This window comes from Nymphaea colorata, chromosome 10 (assembly GCF_008831285.2).
Source record: "Nymphaea colorata isolate Beijing-Zhang1983 chromosome 10, ASM883128v2, whole genome shotgun sequence".
Lineage (NCBI taxonomy): Eukaryota > Viridiplantae > Streptophyta > Magnoliopsida > Nymphaeales > Nymphaeaceae > Nymphaea > Nymphaea colorata.
The window spans coordinates 9,838,412-9,852,430 of record NC_045147.1 but is presented as its reverse complement, the minus strand read 5'-3'; the positions used below and the strand labels follow the sequence as shown (position 1 = coordinate 9,852,430).

Below are 14,019 nucleotides of genomic sequence, written 5' to 3'. Positions count from 1 at the left end.
GGATAGCTACTCCTTCTTGTAGGTAGGTTAGCCAAGTAGGCAATTTTATTACTACCGTGAAACCTAGCCTTTTTTTTTTTTTTTAGATCTCTAGTGATAGAGACAAATGTTTCATGATATAAAACTAATGTACAACTACTAACCTTTATAATATTTGGAACAGAACAGTCTTCCCTTTTTCTTTAAACTTGACAGGAAGCAACAAGCATTGTGGCAGATTTTTGGTGCTCAAATTTTTTTTATTTTTTGTCTCAATGTGATACAACACACACAGAGATGTATAATATATAATACATATGTACGTATATATGTATATGTGGTCTTCTGCATCAAAAAACACTTGTTGGGCAGTCTAACAGACACTACTGGTTAATCTTTGATGGGATGTTCTGTTTTATAAAATGCATGCATGGAGGGCTCGATCTTAGAACGCTAGTTGGTTCCTTAAGCCGTGAACTCAGAATTTGGAGCATCGTAAAGCTGCGGTGCATCGGATTCATGGATTCAAGATGCGTGGCTCGTCCCAAAACTGTTCATGGAAAGTCACATGCTTCTGTTTTTTTCATGCGTGAGTGCGCTCGGTTGTGTGGCAAACTCGAAACTCGAGATGTCCGGCCGCCCTTGTAACTATACGGCCGATTTTTTTTTTTTTATGCATGATTTCTTCATTTCATTACTGGCGCGACAAAAGTTTCTTTTATTTTATCTCTTTGTGCGTAGTTTAGGTAAGTTTTTTTTCCCATTGTATTTACTTTCTATTTAGATTTTCTTTTCTCAACTAACATTTTTGCAGAATTTATTGCTTTGTTCTTTAAATGTTTACATAGTTTGCAATCTTAATCCCATGGCCGCTGTAAGATTTGTTATTTTCTTATATCATAAAATGTGTGACACTCGAGTTAGTTGAATGATATAAAAGTTTACCTTTAACCAAACATTTAATTTTTTCATTAATCTTTATATTGTATTTTGTTATTATTAAAGAAAATCTGGTAGAAAAGGTATCAACAGCGGCGAGGAAAGGCGAGCTCGCCGGAAAGCAGCGAGGGGCGGTCGATGGAGCGTGGGGACCACAAAGGACCCGGAAATGGGGCCCACCAACCACGGGCATGTGCTGCCTCATGACCGTCCCCACACCAGCTTACCAACGGATCGTAAATAACACCCGATTTAATTAATTAATTAATTAATTAAATGAAATTACTTAATAGAAGATGGAGAAGCGACGTCTGTAATAACATCCCCCAAAAAAGAATGTCTCGGGGGGAAAAAATCGCATTAACGCCCGGTGAAGCCATAAAAATGTAACGCACGGTGAAGCCAATTTAAAAAATCGAGAATATATATATATATATATATCTCTAACCCGATAATTGCCTTTTTATCTCAATTTTTCTGGTTTTTAAAACAATATAATAAAAAAATTAAGGAAAAAAAAGAGAGGGGAAAGGGGAACGGGGGGGCTAATAATTACGCACCCTGAAGGCCCAACAGTCACATGGGGTTGTGTTGAGGGGGTGGACAGCCACTACCCCCTTCTCCCTCTCCCTCTCTCTCCTTGACGACCCCATATCCGTTAACGTGCCACCGGCTGTACCCGGTTGCCACCGCCTCGTGCTACCGTGCTTGGACGTGCACCTGTCCTTTTGTATCGCCGATCGACACCGAGAAACCGGATCCTCCTCGCTTTCTTAACGCTTCCCCTCCCCCCTCTTCCGTTACCGTCAGGACGCTATCCTATACAAACCCCCCGTTCCGTCCCCACCGCTTCTTCTCTCTCATTCCTTTTCCCACCAATCACCGAGGATCAACCCCATTTTAGGCTCTCGGTCTTTCTCTGGGAGCCGTCGTCGCCGTCTTACACTGGTTGTTACACAACCGGGAGGAGAAGAGGGAGGAGGAGGAGGAGATGGGGAAGTTCATGAGGAAGTGCAAGGAGATGGGGGAGGTGGCGGTGGTGGAGGTGCCGCCGGTAGGGGGAGCGAGGACGAGGGCGAGGGCGCTGGCGGAGCTGAGGAAGAGGAGCAGTGTGGGGTCAGAGGAGCTGCAGGTCTCCTACCTGGAGCTGAGGAGCAGGAGGCTTGCCAAGAACGGGCCCCCCAAGGAGAAGAAGAGGGAATTCGGGTCCAGGGTGGTGGCCCAGGAGTCGCCGGCGGTGAATTCTGGTGCCGGAGACGAGGACGCTAGGGTTTCCATGTGTTCCGGCACGGGGTCGAGCGAGGAGGACAAGGTCGCGGCGGTGAGGAGCGGTAGCGTCTCGGATCCGGAGGTGAGAATTCCGATTCGCTTTCTTCCTTGATCTCGGAAACGGTTTTCGATGTCGGAAAATTGTTTGAGGGAGGTTTTCCGGTCGTTAACGGCGTCCGGTTTTGCTTGATCTCAGGTAGAGGCGTCGCTGGGAGAGAACTCTGCTGACTACGAGTGCATAGAGAGGTAGCTATATGAAGAGTTTGAATTTCTTCTTCTTCGTGTTTTTCGACAGATTTTCCTGTGTTCTTTCTCTAAATTCTTGCTCTTCGTCTTCCTGCTTGTTCAGCGTCAGAGAGACGACTCCGCCTAGCGATCTCCGAGCGGAATCCGAAGCTCTCGAGTCGACGACGAGCTCGGCCTTCAACGACTCCGCCAATTACCGCCGGAAACCGTCGCGAGTGGCGGCCAGGACGACGCCTCCGGCCTCGGAGATCGAAGAATTCTTCGCTGCGTTCGAGAAGGAAGAAGAACGGCGATTCGCCGAGAAGTAAATTCCCTCGATCTTTTCACATTCCCTCTTTTTTGCTTTTCTCCTTTGCCTTCCGGAGAGTAAATGGGCGGGCGAAAAAACCGTTTTCGGGTGTCGTAAATTCAGTTTGATCCCTACCGTAATTTCCGTTTTCCGTCTTTGCTGTGTGTCTTAATTTGTTCAGGTATAACTACGACGTGGTGAAGGATATTCCCTTGGCTGGCAGGTACGAGTGGGTGAAAGTGACGCCATGAGAGATGAGGACGAAGCTGAATAGAAGAAAATGAAAAGAAAAACCAACACCCAGAAGCCTCCATTTGTTTCTTCCCCTCCTTCCCACCTCTATTTACAAGGAAGTAAAATTTCTGTTGTTTTCCATTTTTCGTCTCTCCCCCTCATAGTCTTCCTCTTTTGTACATGATTGGAAGAACACAGTCTCCTTAATGTAGAAATAAAGGAAAAATTTACCCCAATTTCATAGTTTCTGAGTATGGTCTCGTTCCTCCTTCGTTCTGCTCAGAGATTTTCACGCCAATGTTTTCTTGTTTTCTCTTCCTTCTTTCCTTTGCTGAGTTTCTGAGAGAGAAAAGAGTGGGAGTTCCTTCTACGTGATGTTTGTGCGGAAGGGAGAAAAATGAAGAAAATTCCGTCGTGGATGACGGGGAAGCAGTTTATGGTCTGGCCATCCCTAGCGAGAGACAAATAGTCGCTTTTTTTTTTCTCCCTCGGAAAACGGGCACTACGCTTGAAGCTTCTTCGCCCTTTCTGCAGGCCGGATCATCGGATACGGCCAAAAAATTTTCGAGGGAAAATGAACAACCCTGTTTGCGAGAAACGTTTTTACCATCAATTTCCATGTACGGGGCCGTCGTTAAAATGCGAGAAACGGTATCGCTACGGTGCACAACGTGAAAACAAGCTGCAGTTTTCCCATCCATCCCAAACAAGGGTCTTTGCACATATTTATGCACAATTTTCCTTTTGGTGCTTAGACTTTTCTCTAGCTAAACCCACTAGTTCAAGCCGACGGAGCTTTTATTTTTGGGCCGGACGTTAAAGTGTGACACATACCAAGCAAAGACAAAATGTCTCGGTGTGAACCAAGCCAAATTGTTACCCTACTTCAACTTGGCAGCTTGGATCACTTCTATAGAATTCACTGACCACATAAAGTGTAAAAGCGAATTAATTTGGGCTTCGGCTCTCTTTCGAGCAGTATGATGTTTCTTTCACTCAAAATTTTGAGATAAAAACATAATTGTTCATTATATATAAGAAATGGGTCCAGCCAATCTCATTTCAACCAGTGTAATTGGAGTCCCCAAAGGCCAAAGATAATCCAACCAGCCTCTTTAGTCTGGTTTTTTTCATTCTTTTTCTTCTCAACATATGTATAACTGCCTATAAGTGTGTGGACATGATTCCGTGTTTGCATTGGGAGATACTTTATTGCCGATCTGAAAATCACGGGGCATCCTATCAACGTGGTGATATATATTGGTGACCTCATGACAGCAAGGGAGCCTTTGGACACCTTAGAAGTTAGGTAAGAGCTCTTAAACAGAATGGAATCCGATGCAGCCGGACTCTCTCGAAATTTTAAGTCCTGATAAACTTATCCCATTGATTTCTTTTTCTTTTTCTGTTATTGGTAAGGCGAATCCATTTCCTTGTAATGCAAGCAGAAGACCTTTTTAACCTGCTACGTACCATCTAAACGCCCACCTAACTGGGAAACTTTTCCTCACGCCCCTGGTGAACATCAATCTTACGAAAAAAAAAAAAAAAAAAAAATCTCTTCCAACTCGTATCAGAAACACTAAAGTAATGGCCCGTATCGGTCATGTGCATTGTTTCGTATTGGCCTTTAGAAGTACATAAAACTAATTTTGTCCTCTTAACTTATATGTGGCCAGCGAACAGGCTTCCTGTCAGCTGTCAATGCCTGAATCGGAAGGGAGGGGCCGATACGATTGGGTCCGATTCCAAGGAGAAAGAGAGAGAAAGAGGGTGCACGTGCAATAGAATAGTTCACTAATGTGCCTCGGATCCGATGCCGGTCTCTTGAATAATACGTCGTGGCACTCCTTTTAATTTCGAATGTTGCTTACGGAAGATTCATTGACATTTCTTCCCCTCCCTCTCTCTCCTCTCTCTTCCTTTTTTTTAAAGCACTCCAACTGCTGCAATTTTATAAATCTTGCTTCTGCTCCACAGTTTTGTTTACGAATCCCAATGTCTCACATTTCACCATCGCAGAATTTCCTTCATAACAATAATATGAATATCCCAAGTATTTTTTTAAGTCACGTACTTCGCATATGTATTCGTTCCATGGTCTCTTTTGAGCCAATATTATCCGATCTTATCTGGATATATGCTCTTCTTATCTAGAACTCTCCTTTTCCACAGACTGCTTGCGAGATGAGATGAATGGTTTCTCATTAAACCAAGGGAAGCGCGGCTGCTTGTTTGCTTGGGGTGACGTATGAGCTTGTGTATTTTAGAGCTGGCCAATGCACCGAGTTCCTCCATTATTGAGTGGGGAGGATCTCTTTTTTCTACTACCACTTTTCTTAAAAAATGCACAAGTTTTTCTATGGTTGGGTGAACGTGCATTGCACGAGAAGAGAAGAGAACTAACTTGAACGTATGGTTCTAATTGTATATGTATTTTCCCGTTTTCTAACTAGTGAATGAGCTGCTCCTTTGGAATAAAATAATGTTTCCATGCAAGACCGTGTGAGATCATGCATGTTGTGTGCTGATCAAACACTAGTTTTAAATAAGGGCTGCCCACATGCATCCTCCCTCTCCCTGAGTCCCACATTTTTTCTAAAATTTGAACTCGCAATCCTAACTTTAGGAGAAAAGAACTTTGTTTCATGTCCTACATAAGCTTTAATTGAAGATGTACTGTAGGTCCACCCACATCCCGAAGCAGCTTTGAACCTCAAAAACAGAAGGAAGAAAGGGGAGCAGGTGGTGGGTTCCTTCTCGCTCACCCGAAATTAACTTTGTTCCATGCTGCCAGCAGTACTTGAAAATTGAGCTGGTCTATGATGGTGTCGCTTCCATCATAAGAAATTTCTTTTGGATGTGAGGGAGATTTCTTGCAATTAAGAAAAGTTTCTAAAGAAAGAAAATTTTGTCTAATTATTGGTGAAGGCATGATTGTTGTGACTTTGACTGCTTTTATCTTCTGTGTAACTAAAAAACTGCTGTTTGTTTGTATGTGGAAGATATTGTTGGCTCAAGAGATGCATGTCTATCCCATTTTCGCACCTTACAACTCCTTAAATAATTAAACTCTCATTATCTGTTAGGCTGACATACTTTTTTGTCCAGTTATTGTTCTTCAATGTAAAGACTCTCTATTAGACTCCAATTATTAGTTAAGAAACTATCTCTCCAGCATATAGGGATGCTTATGCATACTTTAGTTAGGCATCTGCATCAAACCCTAGACCTCTTGAACCTGAGGGATTAGCACAACCGGCAAGGGTCTATGCTAGTAGGTGGCTGGATGTAGGTTCGAGCCCCGTTATGGAATCTTGTGGGGCCGACCTCGACGTTGTTTCATTTGTTTTACACGGTCGAATAGGCGACCATAGGTATGACAAGTTAAGCAGGTGCAGCCAGGTCTTACAACTAAGTAGAAGTACTTTGTATGCATTCAGAGGATGAAGAAAAAAACTCTTTCAGTTGTGTTTGTTTCACCATAGATTTGAGATCCAGCCTTAAATCTATGGTTTTTAACATATAGCATGGATTTAAGATCCAAGGCTATCAAATGGAACCATACTTCTTTAAAGTCCATGAAAGAAATCAATCCACTAGAACAAGAGTGCATGGAGAACTTATATATAAGCACCTTAAGTAAAAACCGACTTTATTAAAGTCAAAGTGGTTCATGAATAGCCAGAATCAGTTGCTCCCATATTATTGATCATGCTATTGACTTCCTGGAAATATCTGCAGCAGTAACTTTAATTGACTATACATACAATGACCATATTCACTCATGAGTTATGTGCACCAACATTATGCTTGGAATTTCAACCTTCCTATAAGTATGAGCAACATTTATATTATGCAGGGATGATGCAGAAAAAAAAAAGCAGTCCTTAAATGGCATTTATTTTTCATGTTCTTATTCAAATTTGATCCTGAATAAAATCATGATCATGTACTTCAAAGAGAGAAGAAGTGATCCATTAATGAATGAAATTGTCCTTCAATTAGGTGGGTTGGTATTTGCCTGGTAGAATATGGACCACTTTTTCTACCACTTTAACTCAATGCATAGTTTCTGTTTCTTTTCAAAGATTTACAATCCCAAGAAGAAGATTGAGCAGTGAAGCAGCTTTGGCTTTAAGAGAAACTTAACGGTGGTGCATCCATTTCTTCAAACTTAATTATGAATGGAGCTCTTTTGGCAGGATTAAAGAGGGGCCTGTCAAGCCTTCAATATTCAAGCAACATTTGAGTCTTAATGTTCTAGCCATTTTGTTCTTTCTTGACAACTTTTAAGAATGAAATCTTCAGGTGAATTCCAACCATCGATGCTTTTTAGCAGTAATAACATATTGTTATTGTTCTACGAATCTGTTTCAACAGGTCCAGTGGTAATGTGTTCGGTATGCTAGGAGGTCAGGTGTTCTGGCTGAACATATTTTCGATCTTTCATGTAATCGCGCAACGGGTCCAGGACTCCAGTGGGCCACCGCCACTCGAGAGGACTGCATGTCTTGCCGGTGCCGGACACGTGTTTCCGCCGGAACCAGCAAGTAGGTGCCCATAAAGACTTAATGCATCAGATCCTAACGCCGTGGGGATCAGGTGCAGTACAAGGGAGATATGACATCTATTACGTGCATTCTAAGAAGATACACAGGTCCCTCATTGCAACTACGGAGAAGCCATTAAATGGAACAAATTAAGGAGGGAGTGGCAGCAAAGAGAGCTGAATTTTCAAAAACGTGTGGCCAGACGTTTACATTTATTACAGAAACGAGGCATATTAATATGGTTCTGCCGTTCAAGAGTTTAATGGTGGTGCAGGTTTTTCTTGTTTGTTCTTAAATTTTTGGATTTCAAATTTGAAAATGTTGCTTGTTCGATGCTGAGGAACAACCGGCCGGACTACAGATGGAGAGGTGATTAAAGTCCAGCTACATTGTAAGAAGTTGAAAACTTTTATGTAAAAGAAATTTAAGCTTTTACATAGAAAGAAATTAATTGGAGTGAGAAAAGAAAAGGTTTTATGGGGCATTGTTTACTCTCGACTTGAGACCCGAGGTGATGTAAAATCATTAAGGTTGTATTTGATAGCCTCGGATGTAAGGTTTCAGGTGGCATGAAAAGGTGCAATTTGAAAAATCATCAATTTAAACAAACTAAGGATTAACATAAATTTTAAAATTTGTGCTACATGTTGAAAACCATAGGTTTATGGTTGGATGGGAGGGTAATTTGATCTTAAATTCATGGATCTATGATCCTAAGATCTTAGATTACCACTGATCTGAGATCGTAGGTGAAACAAACACAACCTAAGGTTGTTTGATTGCTTCAAATTTAAGACCCATGGATTAGATGTAGATCTGATATGACATGACATGTTTTTGCTTATGTGGTGAATGTTTCAAGGTAAAACCATAGTTGATCAAACTAAAGATTTTTACATTATACATATAATGTGTATTTGAAATCTCCAGTTTATCTTTTTACACTGAATTAATTAAGATCAGATGGAAAGAGGGTTTAATCTTAAATTCAAGACCTCCTGTGGTCGGCCTTCGGTTGGAGAGAGAGAGAGAGAGGGAGACATAGAGAAACTTGACAGGGCTAGTCAGTGTCCGCCGTTGTTGCCAACATCTATGAAGAGGATCAATGATAAATGAGAGAGAGAGAGAGAGAGATTATCGGATTTGAAATCAACCTCAATCAAGGATCCAAGGCAAACAAATGCAACCTTTAAGGATATCATGATATGGGGTCAGATCCCCCTCTTGTTGAACATCTCATATGATGGATTTCAAATCATCCTTTTACTATCAACTGAAATCTAGTGTTTATTTAATATGTGGGCCTCCTATAAAAGGGGTTTCATATCAATCTTGGATCTGACATCTAATCAAGACTGTCAAACACACACTTAAGGTCCCAAGATTTTAAGTTTTTCTTTTATTATGAGAACGAAACTAGTTGCTTAAAATTGGGCAACCCAAATAGTGGTGAGTAGGGGTGAATACGAGTCGAGTCGAGCTGAGCCCGAGTTCAGCTAGCTCGAGCTTGGCTCGACTAATGAAATCTCGAGCTTGAGAATAGCTCGACGAAAGCAACTTGAATTCGACTCGATTAAGTCTTGACAAACTTGATTGAATAGAATTGATATTCATTGTTACGTGTTGAGCTCGAGCGTGATTCGATTAAGGTTTGAGGTCGACTCGACAGTTACATGTTGAGCTCAAACTCAACTCGATTATTTAAACGAGTCGACTCATGAATTCAAACTCGATCGTTAAGTAGATGACTCAACTCGAACTCATGCATGAATCAAGCTTTAATTGGTTCTTCACCCAATAAAATTTAGAAAAAAAATGTGTGTGTTTGTTCTCATCCAAACTCTACTATGTAATTTTTTTTTATAAACATCCCTCCACTATCAGAACTACTATTGAGAAAGTGAAAAAGCAAACACTGTGACGACCAGCATGGGAGCCGCCATGTCCGCCGTCCTCCTCCTCCCTCCTCCTCGGTAAAATAAAACCTGCACTTCGTTCTTGAAGAACGGTCCCGGACATCCTTCCATGGCAGAACGCTCATCCAACTTCCCCCCATTCCTCCATTGCTTGAGAATCTCAAAAAGGCAACGCAGCGCATTAATTTACAGTTCTCTAACAGTTTCCTTCTGGCATGCCTTCATTTAATTTATATATTGGAGAAGTAAATGCACGTATTTTTTAAGATAAAATAACCCTTCGATTTCCAGAAGGTGGTAGCAATAAGTCATTTGAAATTTTGAATTCTTGCCGGCTCCATATCCATTTCGGCGTCAGAGAAGATAAAAAGTTTAGAAAGAAAAGGTGAAAAAAAAAACACCAGTGGGCCTGGGTTGGGACCTCTCTCCCATACGCAAAGGTTACCTCAAACAAGGATCTTTTTTGGGAGTCTCAAACGCGTTACGTCACTCCCTGACAGGTAGAGAGAGAAAGAAAAAATGAACATCTTAGAGTGCAAGTGAGATTTCCTCAGGGACGGCAATTTGTCAGAGAGAGGTGTACTTCGAAATTTGCCAAAAGAGTGCAATATATATATATATATATTTTAGATGAAACGCAATCTATTGATCTCATATTTAAAAACTATTTTAAATACAATATAAAGACTTTAATATATTTATAGAGACTATTTTGTTATAAAATATGTTTTGATTCAAGTTGTTTTAATAAAAATTGTTGGTTTTTTTATTATCTGGGGGCTGTTTATTATTTTTATTATAAAAATACCATCAAAGACTAACAAATGATCAACTTTTGTATCAATTCATTCTTAAGACCATATCTATCAATAAGGTTAGATTGTAAAAATAAAACACTTTCAAAAACAAAAGGATCTGGTTTTATTCCTAACCTACTTGTTTAACTTTTACCAACTTTTATATATATATATATATATATGTGTGAATCGTACATCGAAAGAAGTCGGTTTGGATACTGAGCCCATTACAGGTGATGTTCAGGCTATATTTGCAACCAATGGGCCGGCTTGACCGGCCCTTTAACGTTCTTGGTCGAGTTATTTGGATCGGGTATCAAGTTCTCGAACAAACAACTGATTTATATTTTATTTTTATTGTTTTGTTTTTCCACTTCTCTTCTTTCCATAGGTAAATGTCTCATTCTCTCCCCACGGGCCTTCCATAGGTAAATGTCTCATTCTCTCCCCACGGGCTGCCAGCAAGGCTGAGTAGGACTGGCTTTTTCAAGAATAGTCGGGCTCGAGCTCAGGTTCCATTGGACCGGCCTTGCCTGATGCCCAGCCCTAGCCGTTTTCTCTCTAGCTAAAGGCACTTGTATTGTCCGCCCTCTCTTCCCCCAACCCATTTTTCTCTAGCTAAATGCACGTGTAGCAAACGTCATGTTTCATCATCTTAAAAATGGTTTAACAGCAATTTTATTTAATTAATCTTTTGAATTTTTCATATATTTTTTCAAAAAAATATTTATTTACAGATCGCTAAATCGGCCAATTCATCAAATCCGATTCCCTTCAAAACGGATCGTTTGGTACTGCTGATGAAAACCCAACACAAGCATTAGAGATTTTGGATCTATGGATTCAAGTCCTGATGCAGCTCTAAACCCTAGAGGGTGCGAGAAAGGGAAGGACAAGAGTGCTTTAACCTCTCACTCAGGCAGTGGGGCTCTTTTTTTTTTTCTTTTTAATCTCTCTCTTGCTTAATGATATTCTAAATAAGAAAATCCAAACACAAGGAACATGGGGAATACTAATCCCTACATACACATAAAGGTTTGATGATAACAGAAGAAGCAGCATCCCCTTCTAGTTGTTGTTAAAAACACACCTAATTAAATTCTGCTCTATTAACATTATGTCAGCTAAACTAATGTTGTTGTAGAATTAAATGACATTTGAATATACAGATTCATGACTAAAGCACCCTAGATTCTATCTTCATTAGTTAAGTGATTAGATCCGAAAGTGGGATTTGTGTTTTGATTGGTTTCGAGAGTAAGATTTGGAACCGGATTGAGTCAAAAAATAATTAGCTTGGTTCTGGAAGTCAGGTTTGGATATGAATTGCATCCAAAATCGATAATTTGGATCTGAATAGATCCAAACGTGAGGTTTGGATCTGGATTGCATGAAAAATTTGGATTTAGATCTGAACTAGGATCTAAAACTTGGATTTGGAACTATATTAGATACTGGGCTTGTTAAGGTTCGTTGAGGTTCAAATTGACCCAAAACAACGGCAAAGAAAATGGAATCTCACTCTCTCTCTCTCTCTTTTGTAGGTGGCAAAAATTTATAACAAGTCAATGAAAATTGAGGTGTTTAAATAACAACCTACCCAAAATCACTGAATAACATCACTCAACCTCATTTGTATTCGGGTGTTTGATATATCTAGAATCATAAAATTTTAGAATATCACTTTTCAAGAAATTAAAATTATTAAACAAACGAAGTATTTTGTTTTTAAAATTAGGAAACTGAAACCTAGAATTTTGATTGCATTTCATTATTAAACAAACGAAGTAATTTGTTTTTAAAATTAAGAAATTGAAACCTAGAATTTTGATTGCATTTCAGTTCAAAAAAGAATTATGATTTCAAAATTTTCATTATTTTTGAATCAAAATTCCAAACCATCTCCAGTTCCATCAAAATAAAAGTCCTCACACTCATAAAAATCAAACATGAAACGCGCTCAATGCATGCCCCTCACCTACGCTACACCCTTTTAAAGTAAGGAATCCAAGGGCACCCACCGCCGTAATCCAAGGGCACCCACCGCCGTAATTTCAAAACAACGTTAAAAACAAAGAAGGTGAAAGAAAAAACCCAAAGTTTTTTTTGACGTTCCGTTGGCCTACTGGTGGGTCCCGGTCTCTAATCACTGTGGGCCCCACCTCCCTGGTCGTCGACGTCCTCAGGCTTTGGATTCCCATCGACGAGTCCGTCCGTGTGGGGCCCACAATGGGCGAGGGGGTGAGTGGGGACCACATCTCCATCCACCTCCCCTCGAGAAAGTGATGGTTGGCGCCTCCAACCTCCGGGGCCCACCCGTCAAATCGCCCGACCTCCCGACTTCTACGCTCATAAAGTCGGGGGCCGATATTTAAGTCCGCATTCGGGTCAGGCGGGCCTTGGAGCGTTATCGATCCGTGTGGATCTGGATATGATATGGTTAACGTTTCAAACCCACTGCTACTGTCTTTATTTCACCTTTTTTTTATCAAAGATATTTCAAATTAATTTCAATCATGCAATAAATAGTTTTGTATTTGGATCCTGTCCTTAGCATGTAGATGAAGATGGTAGACAAAATAATGGAGAGGAGCTGTGAGGAAGTTGCCGGTATGTGACTCTATGAAAAGACAAGATATAAATGGATAAGGAACTTCTAGAGGATGGCGGAATTTAAAATCTTATAGAAGCTCTGAACTGCCAATGAAAAAGACACAGCCTCTGAGAAATTTGCTAAGTTGGAAAATGCTGCAATGGCTAGTTGGCACTTCAGTCTAGAAAAATATATCGATTACCTTTTATAAAGAAATTATCAGTTTTTTTTCCTTAATGCAGTGCATTTTGTTGAATTAGCATTAGATCAGTTGCAATTTTATTTTTTCATATGAATATTACGTTTTGGGTGAATGTAAATCGCTAGAAGAAGGGCAGAATCCCTCTCCCTTCCTCTTGTCCCGGGGTATAGGACTCACTCAGAACCAGGGTGGACGTGTGGGTGCAATCAACTAGAGTGTTGTACCATCACCATTTTCAAACAAAAAAAGTAGATGACCTGATTCTTATCGGCGTGCCAACCTGACCAACTATACTACAACTCTTGAGGCATAACTCCTTTGAGAAGCTAAGTCACGGTAGATAAATCATTAAGTCATTTTCATAGCCCAATTTGATCATTCTATTCTTCAACTTGAAGACTCTCACAAGTCCATTCTGACATATGAATGAGACTTTTATAAGTTTCTTGGCACAATTTTACTTCATATACAACATATGACTACCCCTCTTTAAGATGTACAAGGAGTTGAGCCAACTCAGGCTTGATTCGAACTCGCTCGTATAAGCTTGACTAGAACTTGACTCATTTAATAAATGAGTCAAGCTCAAGCTTGAGTTTAAAACTCGAGATATAAACAAGTGGAGTATGAGTTACACGAGCTTGACTCTCTCCTCTCTTCCTTGTTTGTTAATCTTAATATGGGTTTGTTTGTAATGTTGGATAAATTTTAATACCTTTTTTTGTGCTTGTCATTTTGATTCACTGGTTAAAAGAATGTATGAACCAATGACAAGAGCTTAAATGAGCCGAGCTTGAGCTCGGATTAGGTTTATCGAGTCAAGCTCAAGCAGAACCATATTTGGCTCGAGCCCCCATCATTCACTCTCCTGCCCCGCCCCACCCCAGAAAACAAAAAACAAAAAACGAAAAACGAAAAGCCACATCTTCAAATCTAAACCATGGAAGAGTGAGTATTTATGAAAATTTGAAAAATACGTTGCCCATATCTAAAATAAGAAAT

General features: G+C 40.3%; 1 protein-coding gene across 1 annotated transcript; it reads left to right on the top strand.

Moving 5' to 3' along the window:
* The first annotated feature begins 1,765 nt into the window (after positions 1 to 1,765).
* LOC116262759 (cyclin-dependent kinase inhibitor 3-like) lies at positions 1,766 to 3,192 on the top strand. Its single transcript, XM_031642251.2, has 4 exons — positions 1,766 to 2,269; positions 2,384 to 2,433; positions 2,537 to 2,737; positions 2,904 to 3,192. The coding sequence occupies exons 1-4, from the start codon at positions 1,910 to 1,912 to the stop codon at positions 2,971 to 2,973; spliced, it is 681 nt and encodes a 226-aa protein (XP_031498111.1). The 5' UTR covers positions 1,766 to 1,909; the 3' UTR covers positions 2,974 to 3,192.
* Positions 3,193 to 14,019: the final 10,827 nt, after the last annotated feature.